Raw genomic sequence first — 25,210 nt, 5'->3', positions numbered from 1 at the left:
TTTTACTCCATGTGTAACTCTGTGTTTTTGTATGTTGTCTAACTGCTTTGCTTTATCTTGGCCAGGTTGCAGTTGTAAATGAGAACTTGTTCTCAACTTGCCTACCTGGTTAAATAAAGGTGAAATAAAATTGCTTTAGAGGCGTATTAATTCAATCGTCTTGGGGTTTTATGTGACCAATGTATGAAAAGAAAATGCGTGTGTGTAAAACGGTGTGGGGGGGGGGGGGGACAAAAATAAGAACCTCACTTACATACTTTCTAGATGCAAAATTGACATAACATTTTCCAAGAAATGTCGGATGTTCTTGTCTTTCATCCAGTTCCCACAGAGGCAGTAATGGTACGTGCTAATTTATATGAGGTTGATATAATTATAAGGTGCCACGCCCCCTCCTCATGTGGATTGATTGTGGATGAAATACAGTAACCCTGTTTATAATAACCCTTCTCCCCTGTGGCAAGCATCGTCTCTGGACAGCTACTGGACGCCTACATTCACTCAGAGCAACTGGTAGGCAGGCATCCTTTTTTTGTTTGTTGTTGTCGGTGTTTGTGGAGTCTTTGGAAGTAGACACGTGAAAAGTAGGCACTAGGCTGCAACAAAAAAAATCTCAACATGCTCATTTAAAGTAAGTGCGCAGATATTCATGTTCTTTTTTAAAATTAAAATAAATAGTGTGATTAGATTTGATCAAATTAATAACAGATATTCTCGTTTGTGTCTTAACTTGTCTGCTGCTACTTTGATATATTGAGCGTTTATATATATATATAAAAAGAAAATGCTCGTGCCAGTCATTTCAGTGAACAGTTTTCTTTAAAAAAAAATGTGATTTTTAATTGTGCTTCTACAGGATGCATATTTGCATAATTCTAGCATTGACATTACCTTAACAATCTTTTGAGGTAAAATGTGAGTAATATTGTTTGTTTCTGCATCATTGCTGCACATTACGAACACCATACAAATATTATTGTCTAGTAAATGACTTCACAAAACTTATAACTTTCAAACTGCCAGTAAAATACAGTATTTCATAGTTATTACCAATGGCAAAATTATAGTTTTAATCACAAATACACTATTTTAGATAATCTGTTTTAAATATAGTTTTGTTTTGTCATTAAAATTATATGTTGTTTTCTGGGGAACATTTTTGCAGTTTTGATGATTTTCCACGAACAATATTGTTTTCCTTTAAAGATTTTATTACAACAGTTTCTAATGTTAAATGCTTTCTAAAGACCTGTTTTTTCTTATAAACTATATTTGTGGTTATGTATGTTTATTTTGCATGAAGCATGGAGCCAAGCCTTTTGGACCACAGCATGCATCATTCCTCCAGCAGCACCTACCCAGAGGACAGGACAGAGAATCCTCCCTCCTTTCTACACAACAACGCATACAAATCCTCTCCCCCTCAGTCAAATGGTGGATCCCTTATTTCTACGCTCCTACGGACAACCATAGAGAGTAAAAGAACCCTGCAGGAGAGCACCACTGCATATTACCTCCCAGACGCTCCCATGTCCAGCTCTGCCTTGACAAACCTTAACCAGGTGGACCACCACAGCAGCAGTACCACCATGGCACCTCTGTCTCCAGCCAGCCAGGCATCCACCGGGGCCAGTCCCACTAGATTCAGACCCAATGAGGCCGGGTTGACCCAGGACTGGATGCTGGAGCTGGTTGACAGACACCGGGCGAAGCGTGCCAGAGTGGAGAACATCATCAGAGGAATGGCAGGCTCTCCTCTCAGTGTTTATTTCACAGGTGAAGGGTTTGGTGAAGGGGAGACCACTCCAACCAGTCACCTTCAGAGTGAGATGTTGGAAAACAAGAGGAAACAGAGGGTGCCACAGCACCAGGACCTCCCCAGGACGGAGGGCGTTAGCGGGAAGAGTACGGACGAGGGACATACACTGAGGAAGCAGCTTCAGACCATGCAGAGGCTCCTGGGTCAACTCCAAGCCAGGTTTATCCAGGTCTACGAGAATCAGACTAACGAGTCTGAAGAGGAGGACCACCATAGTACTTGGAACAAAGAATATGTGGAGACAGAGATATCTCCTGGTGAGGTGTTCTTGGACCCTTACAGTGAGTTTAACAATAAGATGCCTTTAGATAGAGGTCATCTGGGGTGGAAGAATAACAAGCTAACTGACTACCTTCACTCAAACCCAGACAACGAAGACAAACTCCTAGCAGACATTCTCAAGTATGAACTCTCCAGAGCTGTAAACTCGAGCGTTGACTCAATTTTCAAAAACATATCACATACTTTCATCAAGTCACCACAACTACACGCCGAGGACGGTGGAATGGTGGAAACAGACGACGAGACCGTGTTCCTCAGCTCTCGCGAGCCAGCGTCAACATCCACCCATGTAGACAGCATGTCACGACTCCCCCCATGTTCCGAGAGTGGTATGGCCCAACAATTACAAGAGATTCAAACCGAGGCTCTATCTCTGGTGGTTCAAAAGCCTAAATCAATGACTCGCCCATGTTCTCTAAACCTAACAGTGACAAGGCCTCTCCATTTCTACCAGCCTCCATTCCTACACAACCACCCCACTGCTCTACAGGAAAACCACCAAGTACTGGACAACGTGAAACACAACAGCTCCCATCACGATACCTTCGGAGAGCTTCAGTGTAGACCTAGTACCATGGGTCTGCCTACCCCAGAGATAGTTGACTTACCGTGGGATCCGGTCATTGTGAGGTCCAAGGTGACCTCCAGGCCACCCGGGAGTCCTCAGGCTCACAAACCCATGACCACAGGGCATCATGTGCTTCTGGACAGTCTCGGTCTCCCTCACATCAAGATGGACTGTGGTAGCTTTCAGAGTATGGTGAAGAGGACCTCGTATGTGCTGAATGTATCCTTTACAAGAGTGTTCTATTCTTTTCTGATTCAAGGGCTTTTCCCACTTTATTCAGACAGGAAATGAGGTGGGGTGACAGGCAAGTGGGAGAAACGGTGTTTAACTATAGAATACTACTATATACTTTGAGTGAAGTCAGTGAATCTGTGATATTATAGTTAGTCAGTGAAATCAGTAATTTATTAACCGTAATTTTACCAGGTAAGATGACTGAAAACATATTCTCTTTTACAGTAATAACCTGGGGAAGAGTTACAGGGGGATGAATGAGACCATTGGAAGCTGGGAATGATTAGGTGGCCATGATGGTATGAGGGCCAGATTGGGTATTTAGCCAGGACACCGGGGTTAACACCCCTACTCTTACGATAAGTGATGAACCAACATTTACAGAATGGTTACATGGAGGAAAATGGAGAGGGTCATGCTTTTTCAATTTCAGTCAAGGGGAGGGTTTAGTATTTTTTAAATGTAGTCTAGGGGAGGGTTTAGTATTTTTTTAATGTAGTCTAGGGGAGGGTTTAGTATTTTTTTTTAATGTAGTCAAGGGGAGGGTTTAGTATTTTTTTAATGTAGTGGAGGATTTAGTCTTTTTATGTAGTGGAGGGTTTAGTATTTTTTTAATGTAGTCAAGGGGAGGGTTTCGTGGTTTTTAAATGTAGTCAATGGGAGGGTTTAGTATTAATGTAGTCTAGGGGAGGGTTTAGTATTTTAATGTAGTCAAGGGGAGGGTTTAGTATTTTAATGTAGTCTAGGGGAGGGTTTAGTAGTTTTTAAATGTAGTCTAGGGGAGGGTTTAGTCTTTTTTATGTAGTGGAGGGTTTAGTGTTTTTTTTTCATTTATCCTTAGCCTATAGGCTAGTTAGAGTGGTCTCAATCACATGATCCTTAGCCTATAGGCTAGTTAGTGTGGTGTTTTTATGCAGCTTAACCAGTGGCTGTGCTGTGTAGGGCTACGGCGGCAGTTCAGGAGGAGAGTCAAAGGCATCTGCCTGAAAATAATGTTTGATGACTTGCCTAGTTAAAAAAAAGGTTAGTCCTAGTCCAAATAAAAACTTGCGCATGGACTAACCTATGTTCTGTTCAGCTTGAGAAGGAGAGCGCGAAGACGAAAAGGAGGACCGGAGGTTAACTTTGATTAGCTTGCTACTACTATAATCTATTTTATTAACAACAATATGTTTCTTGCTCATTATGTATTTATCAGAGTTAAGTCATATATCAGGGAACGGCAGGGAGCCTAGTGGTTAGAGTGTTGGGACAGTAACCGGAAGGTTGCTACATTGAATCCCCGAGCTGACAAGGTAAAAATCTGTTGTTCTGCCCTTGACCAAGGCAGTTAACCCACTGTTCCTAGGCCGTCATTATAAATAAGAATTTGTCCTTAACTGACTTGCCAAGTTAAATACAGATAAAATTAAATAAATCAAAAAATATATATAAGTGTTTTGGTCCGTGATGCTTTATGCTAGAAACAAGCTGTAAAATTCCCGGGAGAGACGTGACTCCGATGCAAATGGGGATATCATTGTTTCATTGCTTTGACATTCAGAGGCTGAGCTACAACCTTCTATAGCCAAGAAGACAAAAAATGTACTTTGCTTGGGAAGTAATCTAATTCTGTCACTATCAACTGATTAAGCTAATCACTTTCTGTGTAATAGAAGATGTATAAACTCAGACAGCTTTAAGGGAAACACTTGTGACCTCCTCTCGTTGGGTTAAGCCACAGAAGAAGAGTAGCCAGCAGGGGTGGAAAGGTAGGCCCTACTCTGTCTGGGGTGGAAAGGTAGGCCCTACTCTGTCTGGGGTGGAAAGGTAGGCCCTACTCTGTCTGGGGTGGAAAGGTAGGCCCTACTCTGTCTGGGGTGGAAAGGTAGGCCCTACTCTGTCTGGGGTGGAAAGGTAGTCCCTACTCTGTCTGGGGTAGAAAGGTAGGCCCTACTCTGTCTGGGGTGGAAAGGTAGGCCCTACTCTGTCTGGGGTGGAAAGGTAGGCCCTACTCTGTCTGGGGTGGAAAGGTAGGCCCTACTCTGTCTGGGGTGGAAAGGTAGGCCTACTCTGTCTGGGGTGGAAAGGTAGGCCCCACTCTGTCTGGGGTGGAAAGGTGGGCCTAACTTTTGAAAGTACCTTGCTTAGATTTCTAATGACATTGCAGATTTAATCATTTGCAAACAGGGACAGTTTCATTGCAAACAACACACACTGATGGGCACACAATGCAAATAGTCCGGGTAGCCACCTATTCAGGAGTCTTATGGCATGGGGGTAAAAACTGTTGAGAAGCCTTTTTGTCCTAGACTGGGCACTCCGGACCGCTTGCCATGCGGTAGTAGAGAGAACAGTCTATGTCTGGGGTGGCTGGGATCTTTGACAATTTTTGGGGCCTTTCTCTGACACCGCCTGGTGTAGAGGTCCTGGGTGGCAGGCAGCTTACCCCCAGTGATGTACTGGGCCGTACGCACTACCCTCTGTAGTGCCTTGCGTTCAGAGGCCGAGCCGTTGCCGTACCAGGCAGTGACGCAACCAGTCAGGATGCTCTCGATGTTGCAGCTGTTGAACCTTTTGAGGATCTCAGGACCCATGCCAAATCTTTTTAGTTTCTTGAGGGGGAATAGGCTTTGTCGTGCCCTCTTCACAACTGTCTTGGTGTGTTTGGACCATTCTAGTTTGTTGGTGATGTGGACACGAAGGAACTTCAAGCTCTCAACCTGCTCCACTATAGCCCCGTCGATGAGAATGGGGGCGTGCTCGGTCCTCCTTTTCCTGTAGTCCACAATAATCTCATTAGTCTTGGTTACGTTGAGGGATAGGTTGTTATTCTGGCACCACCTGGCCAGGTCTCTGACTTCCTCCCTATTGGCTGTCTCGTTGTTGTCGGTGATTAGGCCTACCACTGTTGTTGTCTGCAAACTTAATGATGGTGTTGGAGTCATGCCTGGCCGTGCAGTCGTGGGTGAACAAGGAGTACAGGAGGGGACATAGCATGCACCCCTGGGGAGCTCCAGTGTTGAGGATCAGCGTGGCAGATGTGTTGCTACCGTCAGGAAGTCCAGGATCCAGTTGCAGAGGGAGGTGTTTAGTCCCAGGATCCTTAGCTTAGTGATGAGCTTTGAGGGTACTATGGTGTTGAACGCTGAGCTGTAGTCAGTGAATAGCATTCTCACATAAGTGTTCCTTTTGTCCAGGTGGGAAAGGGCAGTGTGGAGTGCAATAGAGATTGCATCATCTGTGGATTTGTTTGGACGGTATGCAAATTGGAGTGGGTCTAGGGTTTCTGGGATAATGGTGTTGATGTGAGCCATTACCAACTTTTCAAAGCACTTCATGGCTACAGACGTGAGTGCTACGGGTCTGTAGTCATTTAGGCAGGTTGCCTTTGTGCTCTTGGGCACAGGGACTATGTGGTCTGCTTGAAACATGTTGGTATTACAGACTCAATCAGGGACAGGTTGAAAATGTCAGTGACGACACCTGCCAGTTGGTCAGCACATGCCCGGAGCACACGTCCTGGTAATCTGTCTGGCCCCGCAGCCTTGTGTATGTTGACCTGTTTAAAGGTCTTACTCACTTTGGCTATGGAGAGCGTGATCACACAGTTGTCTGGAACAGCTGATGCTCTCATGCATGCCTCAGTGTTGCTTGCCTCGAAGCGAGCATAGAAGTGATTTAGCTCGTCTGGTAGGCTGTGTCACTGGGCAGCTCGCAGCTGTGCTTCCCTTTGTAGTCTGTAATAGTTTGCAAGCCCTGCCACATAAGACGAGCGTCGGAGCCGGTGCAGTATGATTCAGTCTTAGCCCGGTATTGACGCTTTGCCTGTTTGATGTTTCGTCGCAGGGTATTGCAGGTTTTCTTGTAAGCTTCCGGGTTAGAGTCCCGCACCTTGAAAGCGGCAGCTCTACCCTTTAGCTCAGTGCGAATGTTGCCTGTAATCAATGGCTTCTGGTTGTGGTATGTACGTACAGTCACTGTGGGGACGACGTCCTCGATGCATTTATTGATAAAGCCAGTCACTGATGTGGTGTACTCCTCAAAGCCATCGGAAGAATCCCGGAACATGTTCCAGTCTGTGATAGCAAAACAGTCCTGTAGTTTAGCATCTGCTTTATCTGACCACTTTGTTTATAGAACGAGTCACTGGTGCTTCCTGCTTTAATTTTTGCTTGTAATCAGGAATCAGGAGGATAGAATTATGGTCGAATGTATAAAATGGAGGGCGAGGGAGAGCTTTGTACGCGTCTCTGTGTGTGGAGTACAGGTGATCTAGAATTTTTTTTTCCCTCTGGTTGCACATTTAACATGTTGATGGAAATTTTGTAGAACTGATTTAAGTTTCCCTGCATTAAAGTCTCCGGGCCACTAGGAGCGCCGCCTCTGGGTGAGTGGTTTCCTGTTTGCTTATTTCCTTATACAGCTGACTGAGTGCGATCTTAGTGCCAGCATCTGTCTTTGGTGGTAAATAAACAGCCACAAAAAGTATAGCTGAAAACTCTCTAGGCAAGTAGTGTGGCCTGCAATTTATCACAATATACTCTAGAGACTTCCTTAGATTTCGTGCACCAGCTGTTTACAAATATGCAAAGACAGCCACCCCTCGTCTTACCGGAGTGTGCTGTTCTATCTTGCCGGTGCAGCGTATATCCCGCTAGCTGAATATCCATGTCGTCATTCAGCCACAATTCCGTGAAAACATAGGATATTAGTTTTTGATGTCCCGTTGGTAGGATATTCGTGATCGTACCTTGTCTAGTTTATTGTCCAATGATTGCACGTTGGCGAGTAGTATTGACGGTAACGGCAGCTTTCCCACTCGCCTTTTCCAGGTCCTGACCAGGCATCCGGCTCTTTGTCCTCTGTACCTGCGTCGCTTCCTCTTGCAAATAACGTGGATGTCGGCCCTGCCGGGTGTTTGGAGAATGTCTTGTGCGTTGTCTTTGTTGTAGAAAAAATCTTTGTCTAATCTGAGGTGAGTGATCGCTGACCTGATATCCAGAAGCACTTTTTTGCCGTAAGATACGGTTGCAGAAACATTATGTACAAAATAAGTTACAAATAATGAAAAAAAACCCACATAGCACAATTGGTTAGGCGCCGTAAAACTGCTGCCATTTTTTTCCAGCGCCATTTTGTAAAATGACTATCATGAAATGTTTATAAAAGGCTATTTCTTCCTCGGACCTGCAAATACGATGATAGATTAATTATTTTAGATTCATTCAATGCTTTTACTATGAAAGGAGATCTTTCCACCCCATGCTCTTGTCCACGGTGATCTGTGAACCCACAACCTTCTGGCCCGCAATCAAAATTCCTGTGTTGCCATGTAATGCTGACAGGACGAAGAACAGTTTCTAAAACTGCATATCTAAGTCTCTGGTCTGTCAAAGAGGTGAGGGTAAAGGGTAGACATGTTCTCTGCTATCCACATTGTTTTAATTGTTATTTTGGGTATAGGGCGGGTCACTTTTTTTTTAAGCATTCATGGAGGGTTTTGGTCAGATATATTTTGCTGAAGGGAAGGCCATTCATTTTCATTTCACGGAGGTCCATTCACTCCCTAATTGCAATGGGATCTGTAGTGACCACAGAGAGTCAGGACAGCCGTTTTAACGTCCCATCCGAAAGACGGCACCCTACACAGGGCAATGTCCCCCGCACTGCCCTGGGGTATTGGGATCTCCTTAGACCAGAGGGAAGAGTTCCCCCTACTGGACCTCCAACACCACTTCCAGCAGCATCTGGTCTCCCATCCAGGGACTGACCAGGACCAACCCTGTGGGATGCAGGGTGGTATGCTGCTGGTGTAGAATATTAGAGTTAGTCAGTAATATTAGTCAGTAATATTACAGATAGTCAGTGAATCAGTAGAATGAGTGTTTATATGTTGTGGTCCTGAACTGTGTTTTTCAAATGCATGGCATTTCCACCAAGAGATTATTTGGTAGGCTTTCTTTAGTGAGCCAATTGTCTTCTGATATAGTACAACTCATATCAATAATACTGTGTCTAAGAAAGCTTCTGCGATGTCTTTGAGGTTTAGCTAAGTGTCTCATAATAATAATAATAATAACCTTCCTCTGCCCAAGGATAGTCCATAAACAAATATCCAATGTTCTTCTCTCTTTCCAGGAGAACAATATCTATGAGGCTTGGGGAAGCATTAGTAGCTGTAGGATGCATTTCAAGGAGAATTTGCCCTTTGATCTTGTGATCTCTACTCCTAAGGAAATTGCTTCTACTATCCGAGTGTAGTCTAATGATTGCAGAACAGAGAAAAACATTGATTTAAAAAGAATACCCGTCTTAAGAATTGTCAGGATTCAGGAACCAAAGCTTGTTTTCAAAGGAAGTCTATGCTTAGGGTATAATGAAGTGTACCAATATAGTGAAAACCTATTTTGTGATGAAAACAATCAAAGGGTGCAGGACATGATTCACTCTAGGAATACAATATATTTTTTTCATCCGTTCATATTCTGATGTATGCATGGTTCGAGTACATTGTGTTAGCTACGTAACCTGACATGGTCTGACCACACAGCACCTGAATGTGTTAGCTTCATTCCCCCCCCATTTTTTAAATTGAACCTTTATTTAACTAGGCAAGCCAGTTAACAACATATTCTTATTTACAATGATGGCCTACCCCAGGCGTTCCCGGACGACGCTGGGCCAATTGTGCGCCGCCCTATGGGACTCCCAATCACGGCCTGATGTGATGCAGCCTGGATTTGAACCAGGGACTGCAGTGATGCGTCTTAGCACTGAGATGCAGTGCCTTAAACCACTGTGCAACTCGGGAGCCCCAAATTCATAACCTGTCATGTAGGAGAGTCTGACCACACAACACCTGAATGTTTGCTCCATAACCTGACATGTAGGAGGGTCTGACCACACAGCACCTGAAGAAAGCCAAGTTGATGTTCTTCTACACTCGCTACCCTAGTTCCAACGTACTCAAAACCTTTTTCTCCGATGTCCAGGTATTTAAAAAGTATCTTGATAATGAATGACCTATCCTATGGCGCGTTCTACTGGTAGAGTGAATGCCTGAATGGGCAAACCAACGTTGAGATAAAATCCCCTCATTGAAAACAATCACTGAACACATAACTGTGGGCAATTTGCTTTTATTCAAATAGTTCATACATGATTTATTGACAAAGACAGTCGAAACAGTGGGATGACCAACACACACACACAAATCAACTAAATAAAACGCTACAAAATGAAATGACAAAAAGCATCAATAACTTAGAATGTACTTACCCAAACTGTTTCTTTTGTGTCCCCGTATAGCTCACTCGGTGCATCACGTCCCAGCTGATTAAATGGTTCAGTAACTTCAGAGAGTTCTACTATATTCAGATGGAGAAGTTTGCCCGTCAGGCCCGAGTGGAAGGTGTTAACAGTGTGAAGGACGTAGCAGTGAGCAGAGACTCGGAGCTCTTCAGAGCACTCAACATGCACTACAACAAGGCTAATGACTTTCAGGTAGGCTAAAACATCTCGCTTGTGTAGTCATTTAGCCTCATATGACCATCCTGATCTAGAGAGTTTACATTCGGTTTTGCTAAGTGGATTCACACCGATTTAAAAAAATATATATATATATATAATTTTTTAAAATCTGTATAGCGGATGGTCGTAAGAGGCTAGTATTCATTGTGCTGCTCATGTCTTCACCTCATGTATTTTTATAATGCATATCTTCACCAATAAATACACTTGAAGTTTGCTCAGGTGGATCAGACAGTCAATCTGATCAAAGGATAAAATGGCATAATGCATTGTTTATGGGTGGTTGGCATGTACAAAAGGTATGTTAGTGGAAGTCTGCATGTACAACAGGTATGTTAGTGGAAGTCTATACGTACAACAGATACACAGCACTATGTGGACAGATCTTCAAATTAGTGGATTCGGTTATTTCAGCCATACCCGTTGCTGACAGGTGTATACAATAGAGCACACAGCCATGCAATCTCCATAGACAAACATTGGCAGTAGAATGGCCTTATTGAAGAGCTCAGTGAATTTCAAAGTGGCACCGTCATAGGATGCCATCTTTCCAACAAGTAATTTCATCAAATTTCTGCCCTGCTAGAGCTGCCCCTGGTCAACTGTAAGTGCTGTTATTGTGAAGTTGAAACGTCTAGGAGCAACAACGGCTCAGCTGCAAAGTGGTAGGCCACCAAAGCTCACAGAAAGGGACCGCAGAGTGCTGACGTGCGTAGAAATCATCTGTCCTCGGTTGCAACACTCACTACCGAGTTTCATGAAATGGGTTTCCATGGCCGAGCAGCCGCACACAAGCCTAAGATCACCATGCGCAATGCCAAGCGTCGGCTGGAGTGGTGTAAAGCTCGTTGCTATTGAACTCTGGAGCAGTGGAAAAGTGTTCTCTGGAGTGATGAATCACACTTCACCATCTGGCAGTCTGACGGACAAATCTGGGTTTGGCGGATGCCAGGAGAACGTTACCTGCCCGACTGCATAGTGCCAACTGTAAAGTTTGGTGGAGGAGGAATACTGGTCTGGGGCTGTTTTTCATGGTTCAGGCTCCTTAGTTCCAGTGAAGGTAAATCTTAACACTACAGCATACAATGACATTCTAGATGATTCTGTGCTTCCAACTTTATGGTAACAGTTTGTGGAAGGTCCTTTCCTGTTTCAGCATGACAATTCCCCCGTGTATAAAGCGAGGTCCAGAAAGAAATGGTTTGTCAAGATCGGTGTGGAAGAACTTGACTAGCCTGCAAAGAGCCCTGACCTCAAGCCCGTTGAACACCTTTGGGATGAATTGGAACGCCGACTGCAAGCCAGGCCTAATCGCCAAACCGCAGTCCCTGACCTCACCAATACTCTTGTGGCTGAATGGAAGCAAGTCTCTGCAGGAATGTTCCAACATCTAGTGGAAAGCCTTCCCAGAAGAGTGGAGGCTGTTATAGCAGTAAAGGGGAGACCAACTCCATATTAATGCCCATGATTTCGGAATATGTTCGACGAGCAGGTGTCCACATACTTTTGGTCATGTAGTGTAGTGTACTGTATTTTAGTGGAAGTCTAAACACACAGATTTTTGTTTGAGCGTTATCTGTACACATCTACAAAGATCAATGCTGTATGGTGAGTTGGTGAACACACACAAATAAACAAACAAAAAAAACCCACTTGTTTTGTTTATAAAGATGCGTTATAAAGGTTTTGTTTTGAAAGTCACAAGCCAAAAACAGGTCCCCGACTCAAAATAGCCCCATAATATCAAAGATCCACCACCATACTTACATACAAAATACTACAGTTTACTATAGAATACTCTTGTACTTACTATAGAATTATATTGTATACTGTAGAATACTATACTACTCTAGTATCCCTTGATCATGTAGTGCTTACTGTATAATTGTGTAGTATACTGTAAAATATTATACTCCACGCTGTAGTATACCTCGGTCATGTAGTGCTTACTATATATAGCATTTGGTAGTATACTGTACGCCAAATTGTATCGATATGCTAATATTAATTTGCATATGCCTTGCCCCTTCCCCTCCCCCATATCCCAATTTGTGCCACCCAAGAGTGAGAAACCTGCATGCCAAGTATAGTCTATATATTGTGTTCCCTACAGGTTAGAGAAAAGAGTACAAGCTATGAACCGAGCTGTTCAGACCCCAGTCCAATTTACAGGTTTTGGACAATTTGCTTTTAATATTTGTCCAGTAGATTTCCTCAAGGAGAAAGCCTTATAAAAACTAGAAAAATAAGATAAAACATAAATACCATGGTAAATACTACAGTCTACTGCAGTAGTTCACAAAAATACTACAGTGAATACTACAATCATATCAACAAAAACACCATAGAGTAAATACTACAGTATTCACTGTAGTGTTTTTTTTGCACAAACATAAACAGTAGTACTTTTTTCTCTATGGGTATTTTACAGTAGTCATGGGGTTATTTTCTTCAAATGGATCATTCTTTCAACAACAACCAACCACTGATGTGCTTGGCCAAAGAGCTCTATTGTTATCTGACCATAACACTGGTTCCAATCCAAGTGCCAATGCTGTTTAGCTAACTCCAGGTATTTTTTACATTTGTTGGATGATATTACACTAGAATGATGCAGAAAATAACCTCACATTTGATGGTGGATCTTTGAAGTTACGGGGCTATTTTGCTTCCAATGGTCCTGGGTCCTTTTGTTTAGGTCAACAGCATCATTAACTTTACTTTCATCATTAACTTTAATAATTTAGCCTAAAACCTGGTTGCCTCTGCTAGAAGACTGAAACTTTGCTGCAAGTGGATATTCCAGCAAGACAACAAACCCAAGCACACATCAAAATCCACCAAGAAATGGTTCATTGACCACAAAAATCTAAATTTTGCAACGGCCATCTCAGTCTCCGGACTTGAACCCCATTGAAAACCGGTGATTTGAATCAGAGGACAGTTCATAAGCGCAGACTAAGAAAATCAAGGGTCTGGATGGAGGAATGATCTCAGATGTGTTCTAGAATCTCATAAAAACATTGTAGAAAAACGCTCAGCACCATTATCCTCACAAGGTGAGGTATTGAAAACAGGGGTACCAATATAGATCCCCCCCATATTTTAGATAATTTGTTGTAAATCTCTTTCTCTGTGCTAAAATATATCCACATTTTTATTGTACAATCGCTCAGCATTTGTATTATTTATTTGCAATTTTGTTGTTGTTGCTAATCTTTATCTCGGGTGCCAATAATTTTGGGCCTGATGTACAGAGGGGTAAGAGTTGGAGAGTGGTCATTACTTTTTGTTGTTGTTGCTAATCTTTATCTCGGGTGCCAATAATTTTGGGCCTGATGTACAGAGGGGTAAGAGTTGGAGAGTGGTCATTACTTTTTGTTGTTGTTGCTTATTCTGTCAGATGTCTTGCTTGCTAAAGCTGGTTGGAGACTAGAAGTTTTCATTAGTCCATCAATAGAGATTGAAATGTTTATTGTGCTCTGTCCCCCCCCCCCCCCCCCCCCTTTCAAACAAGCCTGCTGCCGGCCTGTTTACTTACCCAAGCATTGTGATCTCCTCTCACAGGCCACTGAGCACATGACACTACAAGTCATTTAGAACAACAGATGGTGCCAATGATCCACAGAAAGGAATACATTTCCCGCTGAAGAAATATCCATGTATTTTGGCATAAAAAGCATGTATAACTTACCTTACCATCAATGTCTGACAAAAGTACATTGTATATCAGAAAATGTTCCATATCCTAATCAGATGTCATCATACAGTCCTTGGTCTGTATAGGTTAGTTTTAATGGAAGGTCAGTCCTTGGTCTGTATAGGTTAGTTTTAATGGAAGGTCAGTCCTTGGTCTGTATAGGTTAGTTATAATGTTGACCTCAGGGATGGTCAGTCTTTGCATCTATAGCTCTGTTTATACATTTGCAAGTGGTTACATTTCTCCAGCCCCATCTTTTTATCGAAAATGGTGGCGGCTTTGTTTGAATTGCAGATTTCCCTTTTGAAATCTAACCGATTGTGCCTTTTATCCACAGGTCCCTGACAGGTTCCTTGAGGTGGCTGAGATCACACTACAGGAGTTTTACATAGCCATCACTCTGGCCAGAGACTCAGACCCATCCTGGAAGAAAGCCATCTATAAGGTTATCTGTAAACTGGACAGTGATGTACCGGCTGAATTCAAAGCCCGCTTCATAACATAGAAAGAGCCAGACAGAGAGGAGTTTAACCCAGGATGATTGGCGCTGTATTAAAACAAAACTATTTTCCTGCATGTCCCACTGAATTTAAGCATCCTTCAAAAGCTCACCTCACAACATAGACCTTTTCGCAATTTGATTTCCACAATTCCTCTCCTCCTTTAAAAAAAACCCCAAAACAAATGAGGGAAGAGGAAACTTGTAAACAAATGCACGGGTAAGAAAAGACTCCTATAGTCAGAGGTGTGTTTAATCCTTTATGTATAAATATTTTCCCTCATGGGACTGACTTTGTGCCAGAGGCCTCTACTGAATATGTGTGTCACTACCAATGTTGACAGTTCTGGATAAAAGCATCTGCAAAATACCATATTAACTGCAGTAGCCCAACAGCTAAAATACCATATTAACTGCAGTAGCCCTACAGCTAAAATACCATATTAACTGCAGTAGCCCAACAGCTAAAATACCATATTAACTGCAGTAGCCCTACAGCTAAAATAGCATATTAACTGCAGTAGACCTACAGCATCTGCTAAAGACCATATTAACTGCAGTAGGGAAATTCCATATTAACTGCAGTCAGCTTACAGTTAAAAGACCATTTTAACTGCAGTAGACCTACAGCTAAAATACCATATTAACTGCAGTAGACCTACAGCTAAAATACCATATTAACTGCAGTCTAGTCTTCAGCAGCCTACTATCTATGCCACAAACAGAAAGATCTGCCATGTGCGAGTGGCTGTAGTTGTGTGAATCTCTGGGCAAATTACATTTCTGTTCGACAGACAAGTGAATCGAAATGGAATTGGCCTGTCGAGCAGACAGCCTTATCGAACCAGTATGTCATTTTAAAACAGGCATAATGAATTGTACAATGTGTATTTTTTTTCTGTTATATCAACACAATTAACAATAATACAAGAGGCCTTGGTTCATGTTTTTTTTTTTAATACATACATCAATTGAAGCAGGCATATTAAGTACCTGCAGTATGCTAGGATTATTTCATTAGATAAATCAAAATATCTGTTCTCCAACTCTCAAGAGGACAGAAGGCAGACTGTGGCAAAGGAAAAGACACAGAGACAACAAAAAAGCCACAAGAACAATATTATTTAATATTAAAACACGTATGGTCTTAAGGAAACAAGTGTGCATGTTTTTTCTTCTACTCAAGACAATTTAGGTTTTTACAAAATTGCAATTGATGTGACATGTATAGAGTAACAATATTCAAAAAATACACTGTAGAAAAATCCCATTTCACTTCATACAGCTGAAACGAAAGACAGTTGAATGACACTGAACAAAAAAATATAAAAACGCAACATGTGAAGTGTTGGTCCCATGTTTCATGAGCTGAAATAAAAGATCCCAGAAATGCTCCATACGCACAAAAAGCTTATTTCTATAAAATGTTGTCCACACAGTTGTTTACATCTCTGTTAGTGAGCGTTTCTCCTTTGCCAAGATAATCCATCCACCTGACAGGTGTGGCATATCAAGAAGCTGATTAAACAGCATGATCATTACACAGGTGCACCTGTGTGCCGTTGTCACAAAACACAATGCCACAGATGTCTCAAGTTTTGAGGGAGCGTGTAATTGGCATGCCGACTGCAGGAATGTCCACATGAGCTGTTGTCAGATAATGTAATGTTCATTTCTCTACCATAAGCCGCTTCCAACGTCATTTTAGATCATTTGTGAGTACGTCCACCCATGTATGGTTTGCTGATGCCAACGTTGTGGATAGAGTGCCCCATGGTGGGGTTATGGTATGGGCAGGCATAAGCTACGGACAACGAACACAATTTAATTTTATTGTTGGCAATTTGAATGCACAGATACCATGACGAGATCCTGAGGTCCATTGTGAGGCCCATTTTTTTTAAAGGTATCTGTATTCCCAATAATGTGAAATCCATAGATCAGAGCCAAATGTATTTATTTAAATTGACTGATTTCCTTATATAATCTAAGTAAAATCTTTGAAATTGTTGCATGTTGCATTTATATTTTTGTTCAGTCTAAATATCCATTAGCTACTACATATTGATTGGTAGAAATGTGCTTTATTAGGTATTTTAGTTTTTAGAAACATTCTGTAACTAACCACATTTTTTAATTCAATATTACTCACCTTGACGTCTCTCTGCTGAAAGTTCCAGTCATTGCCCAGGAAACGTCTAAGCTCCATATAAGGTCTTCAACAGGTGTTCCGGTGATATCTTCATAGCCAGCAACATCTGTTGATTGTCACTTAAAAGCAGATGCTTCAGAGGCATGTAGTCTAGGTCTTGTGTATCTTAAGTAAAATCGCATCACACAGCAATAGGACAATAGCTATATTCCTGGGGCAAAGAAGATGTATAGAGAACGCAACGTTGTATTTGTCCCATTTATGGCGTCTGTGAGCGCACAGGCAGCGACCATTGGAGGCCATCTCCATTTTAAAAGTTGTACCTTGATCTTCTACCACTTCTATGAGTAGATAAACAAACTGAAAGGGTCCATACTGCCATCTGGAGTGTATTGTTTGTACAGATATAAAAAGACAAGGTTGGTGAAGTACTGCCACCTACAGTTATGGAACATTTCCTCACAAGTATAATTATTTGGCTGATCCCACCTGATGACCAGGATTAAATTGTGTGATCCTTCCTGAACCTAGAGGTAGTCTCACCCAGTTGACTACTTCAAAATGGTGAAAGTCCTCAATGGACGCTGCCCATGCTAAAACGTTTTTTTTTTTTTGGGGGGGGGGGGCACTAGAGTATAGACCAGTTGTTTAAATTTAAAAAAGGAAGTGTGCCCTTCTATACAGTGAAACAGGTGGCACCGCAGAGACAGCCCCTATGTGCTCTGGTCAAAAGTAGTGCACTATAAATGGGAATATGGAGTCATTTGGGATGCAGCCTTTGAGCTATAGTACAGAACATTTGGTACAGTATGCCATTCAACAACTATTTACAACTACAGGATACAGTGTATTCCTCTCAGATAATCATAATTGACAATATTCACTCAATATGATCATATAACCACTGCTTGATAATCTCAGATTGACAGGTCAGAAACAGTCTGGATTATATCTGTGTAGTCAGAATTTATTTCAGTCAATTAGCAATAGGAATAAAAGTCATGTGACGAGAATACAGAAGGAAAAAGTCCCTTAGTGGAGTTAGGGCCGGTAATGCTTGATATTGCTGACGAGAGCCTACTGTAAAAAAGTGACCATTGATGGCTTAGTTTTCTTTTTTGGCTCGATACCAATTAGGGAATCTTCACAAAATATTAGGAACACGGCCTTTGCTTCAGTTAAGAAGTTGATAGTGTAGAATTTACCATTATCAGAAACTTTATATTTTTGGTTGTGTTTCACATGCAAGGTGATTCTGTGTGACTGTCACGTTATAACATGGATTGTTTATTTGTAAGATCATGTAACGGCATAAAATATATACTGGACTTTCAATTCAGTATTTTATTTGTTGCAAGAAACAGTGAGTGTGAACTTTCTTATGTTAAAGTTTAGGAGATTAAGTTATGTGAAATGCAATGGGGGGGGGAAACAGATTTTGAATTAAAATCAAATTAAAGATAAAGTGATACTATGTGGTTTGATTGAGTACTGAAAACTCATTTCATTTTGCGTTACCCAACCCCCCCCACCCCCACTGAGAGGCAATGAGTAAGACACAGTGCAGCCTCCCTGTAGCAGTTTGAGAGTTCCTTGCTCATGGGCACAATGGCAGCCAGTGGCTCAGACACCAACAGTCCAGTTTCCACTTCATCGCCTGGCTCAGGGCTTGAACCAAGAACCTTCCTGATCCACCACTCTAACCTAGGCTACATACTTCCTGTAACACAGTAGGACCTTAGAGATACGAACACACCGGGAAATGGAGGATGTTTTGAAATACTGTAATGTTCGTAACTTTGAAAAAGAGACCAAAAAAAATATCACCATAAAAATGAGGTTTGTATCTTTGAGGTTCTACTGAATGTGGTTCACATGAAACAGACATCACAGAAGACTCTCCATGACGTAGCCCACATGACCACTCACATGAGACTCTCCTGGTTGTTTTGTGTGTGAAACCTTTATTGTTTCTTCGGTTTATTTCTTAAAATAAGCAACAGTGCTAACATACATGTAGACATTACAGCTTGTACAGTATAAAATGAGAAGCACACTGGTGCAAGAACTTGCCAATCGAAAGCATAGGAGGAAAGAAAATTAAAAAACTACAAATATTCTAAATGAACATCAAGAATGTCTAACGCAACAGAAAGCTATATCCTGTATTCTAATAATGGAATAAACAGCTATGGATTTCCTAAACGTCGGCTTGTAGTCCTGATGACTTCTGATATTCAGTCTGCAGACCTAGAGGGAAAAAAATGAAAACTGATTGAAAAATATGCAACATATATAAAAAAAAAACTAAAAAAAGGGGTAATCTGCAATTGCTACATCCATCCAAATGGACTTTTTCAATTAATGATCTTACAATAACAATACATCTTCCAAAATTAGGAAAACATAATATAGACAACGGCTGGAAAAAAGCGGTGTTTTGTTATGTGTAATAAAATTGTGACAATTTAATAACTACACTGAGTAAAAATAAACGCAACATGTAAAAGTATGAAATAAAAGATCCCAGAAAAGGATCCATTTGCACAAAATGCTTATTCCTCTCAAATCTTGTGCACAAATTTGTTTTACATTCCTGTTAGTGAGCATTTCTCCTTTGCCAAAATAATCCATCCCACCTGACCAGGTGGCATATCAAGAAACTGATTAAACAGTATGATCATTACTCAGGTGCTGGGGACTAACGACCACTATAATGTGCAGTTTTGTCACAACACGATGCCTCAAGTTTTGTGGGATTGTGCAATTGGCATGCTGACTGCAGGAAGGTCCACCAGAGCTGTTGCCAGAGAATTTAATGTTAATTTCTCTACCATAAGCCGCCTCTCCAATGTTGTTTTAGAGAATTTGGCAGTACGTCCAAACGGCCTCAACCACAGACCATGTGTAACCATGCCAGCTTCTTCACTTGCGGGATTGTCTGAAACCAGCCACTCGGACAGCTGATGAAACTGTCGGTTTGCACAAACGAAGTTCTACAAAAACAGTCAGAAACCGTCTCAGGGAAACTCATCTGCGTGCTTGTCATCCTCACCAGGGTCTTGATCTGATCGGCGTCATAACCGACTTCAGTGCAAATGCTCACCTTCGATGGCACACTGGAGAAGTGTGCTCTTCACAGATGAATTCCGGGTTTCAACTGTACCGGGCAGATGACATGGCGTCGCGTGGGCGAGTGGTTTGCCGATGTCAACGTTGTGAACAGAGTGCCCCATGGTGGCGGTGGGGTTATCGTATGGGCAAGCATAAGCTACGGACAATGAATACAATTGCATTTTATTGATGGCAATTTGAATGCAGAGATACTGCGATGACATCTTGAGGCCCATTGTCGTGCCATTCATCCACTGCCATGTTTCAACACACAGCCCAATGTTGCAATCTGTACACATTCCACAGGCCACAATCAACAGCCTGATCAACTCTATGTGAAGGAGATGTGTAACGCTGCATGAGGCAAATGGTGGTCGCACCAGATACTGACTGGTTTTCTGATCCACGCCCCTACTTTAAAAAAAATATATTTTTTTTAAGGTATCCGTGACCAACAGATGCTTTTGTGCATTCCCAGTCATGTGAAATCCATAGATTGGGGCCTAATTAATTTATTTAAATTGACTCGAGTTCCTTATATGAACTGTAACTCAGTCAAACCTTTGAAATTGTTGCATGTTGCGTTTATATTTTTGTTCAGTGTAGATGCATTCTCTCAGTCAAGATTTAAGTCACTGCTTTTCGACCAAAAAATAGTAGTTACTTGAAATCAAATCACATTTTATTGGGTGCTTTCACATAGAACATATGTTTCATAACTCCCAAATGAAGTCAAAGTAACTACTAGCCCTCTCTCCTAACTGTAATAAACGAAGACACGTCATTACGTCAATGCACCTCCAAAAAACACAACGATACTGTATCAAATTAGATTATTAATAGAATGTAATGGACATACCTATAAACCAAGAAGCAGGGGATGAGGGCAATGATCTTCTGTTACTAGAAATACTTAGTGCGGTTCAGAGCTCTCTGAGCTATCTGTCCGCTCTGGTCGGTGATTTTCTCCCAGTCTGTTTGACCCACCACAAAGCCGATATCGCGCTTGCGTTCGGCGTCCTTCTGCTCTTCGAGGTCAGCCCAGCGAACCTAGAGGAGAGGAAGGAAAAACATCCAGCGGGGTCATGAGCAGGAAATGAACGAAGTGTAGGCATGCTATGTTCATGCTAGCTAGCTGGTCTGACATTGCATTTCAAGTTAAATATTCTAGTAATTTTGCGAAACAGTATTTAGGGAGCACACCAAACCACGATCAAAACCACATTTTTCACCAATAGATAATCCAGATTTTGTGATGAAATTCTCCAGGCGCCTTGGATTATAGAGATGTTGTGACTGGTCAAACGATCACATTTTATGGTCTGCAAACCATGATCTCTATAGTCAGTCAGGCTGTCATTGTAAATAAGAAAGAGTTGCCTAAATAAATAAAGGTTATATAAAACAATATAATAAATAAGACGCCACATGATGGAGATGTTTTGGGAAATGTCAAACAATCAATATATCATGGTTTGTTAAAGAGAAACAAGTAAGACAAGAATATAATATGGTATGCCGCTTTACCCTCTTCTTGCCAGGCTCAGAGTGGCGTGTGGCGTAGTCGTCTGTTAGCTGAAAGTCGTCTCCCTCCCTTTTCCTCTTCCCCCCCATCACCAGGCCGTCCAGCTTGTCTGTAAGGAGAAGAGCGCTCGCCACGTCACCTCACGACTCAGCAAAATAATAAACACTATGCTACTTCACCGATATCACGGTCACCGTGACGACGATGACCCACCGATATCACGGTCACCGTGACGACGATGACCGTGCTCCTTAGATTCTGTATTTTGACATTTCTTTTTCTGTCTATAAATATTTAGAATGTTCTTAAGAAAGTTTACATGTTGTCCGGTTTTATTACCAAGGATCCCTTCAAATCAAAGTCGCTTCCTCTCATTTTGATATTGAAGCAAGGAGAACAGGATATTGAAGCACTTTTTTTTTGCCCTTCAAACTGTGTACACAGTTTAAAGCAAGCGCAAATGGTAATTGTAAATATGAGTTGATGTTATTTATTTGAAATGTACTATTGTGATCACACCTGTGTGTTTTGATCAGATCATTTTGTATTCAGCATGTCTGCCTATAATAAAAGGAGACTGGAAACTGTTTAGACAACAGGTGTCAAAACCTCTCCTAGGGGATCCCCAGCCGTTCCACGTATTTGAACCATTCCAGAGCTAACACACCTGATTCAACTTCTTAAAATCAGGTGAGCTAGTTTAGGGCTACAACAAAATTGTGAAACGTCTTGGGGGGGTGGTGCGGGGGGGGGGTCCCCCGACGAGAGGTTTGAAAACCAATGGCTTAGATCATGAAGTTGAAGATCATATCACTGTGGCGTAACAGGAACATTACTGGAAGCTAGAGTTGTTAGTGAACATCATGTACATTAGTAAGAGGGAATACCTACCTAGTTTCGCATCAGAAGTGTCCATCTCCCATTTGCTTTGTGGAATGTAACCCTAAATTATACAGAGAAGAGACTGCACCGGTTAGGCCTCTGAACGGCAAGGAGCTAGGGGGTCAGGAGGAGAGAGAGAGAGAGGGTGTGGGAAGGGTTTCGGTGACGGGAGAGAAGGCGTTCAAATAGTTAGGTTAAATCAAACAATACCAGCACAATCACGACAAAAATCGCAAGAATGACACGACATGAAATAAGCTTTAAAAAAAGATGTTGACATGCAAACAATGTCAGATGTTATTACGACACCTCAGTTGAGAGGATGTGCCTTTGGTATAAAGCCACGATCAAAGCATTTTAGAGACAGTTATGACTTCAGAAGCCAGCTAGTTGATACACAAGCTAGCCTCTACTGCAAAAGCAACAACTATATTTCATCAACACCTTGTGTGTTCATCGTGGTTCCACTTTGGTAGGACACCAAGTTGAAACAACTAATTTCATTATATTGCCTAGTTGCCCTACTAAAGAAAAATAGAAGAGACTACTAGTTAGGGATTAACACACTGGTATACACAAGTTGGACCTTAGTCTTTGATTCTGACGTATTTTCTAAATAAATGAAGCAATAAGTGAATTCTGACTAAAAACTCTAACGCATGTTAGAAAAGGTCAAAATCCGGCTAGTTATTTAACCTTCCCAACCATTTCCTTAATAACAGATACCTGTAGTACATATAGCCATTTCCTTAATAACAGATACCTGTAGTACATATAGCCATTTCCTTAATAACAGATACCCGTAGTGGATATAGCCATTTCCTTAATAACATACCTGTAGTACATATAGCCATTTCCTTAATAACAGATACCCGTAGTGGATATAGCCATTTCCTTAATAACAGATACCCGTAGTGGATATAGCCATTTCCTTAATAACAGATACCTGTAGTGGATATAGCCATTTCCTTAATAACAGATACCTGTAGTGGATATAGCCATTTCCTTAATAAGATACCTGTAGTGGATATAGCCATTTCCTTAATAAGATACCTGTAGTGGATATAGCCATTGCCTTAATAACAGATACCTGTAGTGGATATAGCCATTTCCTTAATAACAGATACCTGTAGTGGATATAGCCATTTCCTTAATAACAGATACCTGTAGTGGATATAGCCATTTCCTTAATAAGATACCTGTAGTGGATATAGCCATTTCCTTAATAACAGATACCTGTAGTGGATATAGCCATTTCCTTAATACCAGATACATGTAGTGAATTATAGCCATTTCCTTAATACCAGATACCTGTAGTGAATTATAGCCATTTCCTTAATACCAGATACCTGTAGTACATATAGCCATTTCCTTAATACCAGATACCTATAGTTCATATAGCCATTTCCTTATAACAGATACCTGTAGTGAATTACAGCCATTTCCTTAATACCAGATACCTGTAGTGAATTATAGCCATTTCCTTAATACCAGATACCTGTAGTGAATTATAGCCATTTCCTTAATAACAGATACCTGTAGTACATATAGCCATTTCCTTAATAACAGATACCTGTAGTACATATAGCCATTTCCTTAATAACAGATACCTGTAGGAGATATAGCCATTTCCTTAATAACAGATACCTGTAGTGAATTATAGTAATTTCCTTAATAACAGGTACCTGTAGGAGATATAGCCATTTCCTTAATAACAGATACCTGTAGGAGATATAGCCACTTCCTTAATAACAGATACCTGTAGGAGATATAGCCATTTCCTTAATAACAGGTACCTTTAGTAGGTATAGCCATTTCCTTAATAACAGGTACCTGTAGTGGATATAGCCATTTCCTTAATAAGATCCCTGTAGTACATATAGCCATTTCCTTAAGAACAGATACCTTTAGTAGATATAGCCATTTCCTTAACAGGTACCTGTAGTGGATATAGCCATTTCCTTAATAACAGGTACCTGTAGGAGATATAGCCATTTCCTTAATAACAGATACCTGTAGTACATATTGCCATTTCCTTAATAACAGGTACCTGTAGTACATATTGCCATTTCCTTAATAACAGGTACCTGTAGTACATATTGCCATTTCCTTAATAACAGGTACCTGTAGTACATATAGCCATTTCGTTAATAACAGATACCTTTAGTAGATATAGCCATTTCCTTAATAACAGATACCTGTAGTGGATATAGCCATTTCCTTAATAACTGATACCTGTAGTGGATATAGCCATTTCCTTAATAACAGATGCCTGTAGTGGATATAGCCATTTCCTTAATAACTGATACCTGTAGTGAATTATAGCCACTTCCTTAATAAAAGATACCTGTAGTACATATAGCTATTTCCTTAATAACAGATACCTGTAGTACATATTGCCATTTCCTTAATAACAGGTACCTGTAGTACATATAGCCATTTCCTTAATAACAGATACCTGTAGTAGATATAGCCATTTCCTTAATAACAGATACCTGTAGTAGATATAGCCATTTCCTTAATAACAGATACCTGTAGTGGATATAGCCATTTCCTTAATAACAGGTACCTGTAGTGAATTATAGCAATTTCCTTAAAAACTGGTATGTAGAAACTTGCTCTAACTATAGTATGTTTCAAAACATGAAGCGTTTTAATCTTAAAAATAGTACCATTGTGATAAGTCAAACTTTTCCATTTTGTGTTTAGGTCGTTAAATCACGTCAAATGCTCCAAAAACTATGCATAAAAAAAAAATATATATATGAATTTAGTCAATTTATCTAAGCATTTTTTGTCATAATCCCATTTATTTACAGCTAGTAGTATAGCACAGCTACAGCCCAGTTAAACAAGTTGGAAAGTACAACTTAAAATATATATAGTAAAAGTAGCAAACTGAAGTGAAGCCTTCTTACACTTT

The 25,210-nt window shown here is 41.1% G+C and overlaps 2 protein-coding genes across 2 annotated transcripts in view; one reads left to right on the top strand and one right to left on the bottom strand.

The window, feature by feature from the left end:
- The first annotated feature begins 355 nt into the window (after window positions 1-355).
- On the top strand, window positions 356-15,890 carry LOC106571040 (prospero homeobox protein 1). Its single transcript, XM_014143679.3, has 5 exons — window positions 356-513; window positions 1,304-2,888; window positions 9,776-9,877; window positions 10,194-10,388; window positions 14,453-15,890. Exons 1-5 carry the CDS (start codon window positions 416-418, stop codon window positions 14,618-14,620), a joined length of 2,148 nt encoding a protein of 715 aa, XP_013999154.2. The 5' UTR covers window positions 356-415; the 3' UTR covers window positions 14,621-15,890.
- A 2,639-nt stretch (window positions 15,891-18,529) lies between these two features.
- The window catches only part of LOC106571050 (uncharacterized), a 53,909-nt gene continuing 47,228 nt past the window's right edge, over window positions 18,530-25,210 (bottom strand). The window contains 4 exon segments of the mRNA XM_082961616.1: window positions 18,530-19,016; window positions 20,740-20,930; window positions 21,408-21,514; window positions 22,297-22,348. Of these exon segments, the coding sequence (XP_082817742.1) occupies window positions 20,784-20,930; window positions 21,408-21,514; window positions 22,297-22,348 (306 nt within the window). The 3' untranslated portion in view covers window positions 18,530-19,016; window positions 20,740-20,783.

This window comes from Salmo salar, chromosome 15 (assembly GCF_965601325.2).
Source record: "Salmo salar chromosome 15, fSalSal1, whole genome shotgun sequence".
Lineage (NCBI taxonomy): Eukaryota > Metazoa > Chordata > Actinopteri > Salmoniformes > Salmonidae > Salmo > Salmo salar.
Note: the sequence above shows the minus strand (reverse complement) of the source record. Positions and strands in the feature narration are given on the sequence as shown.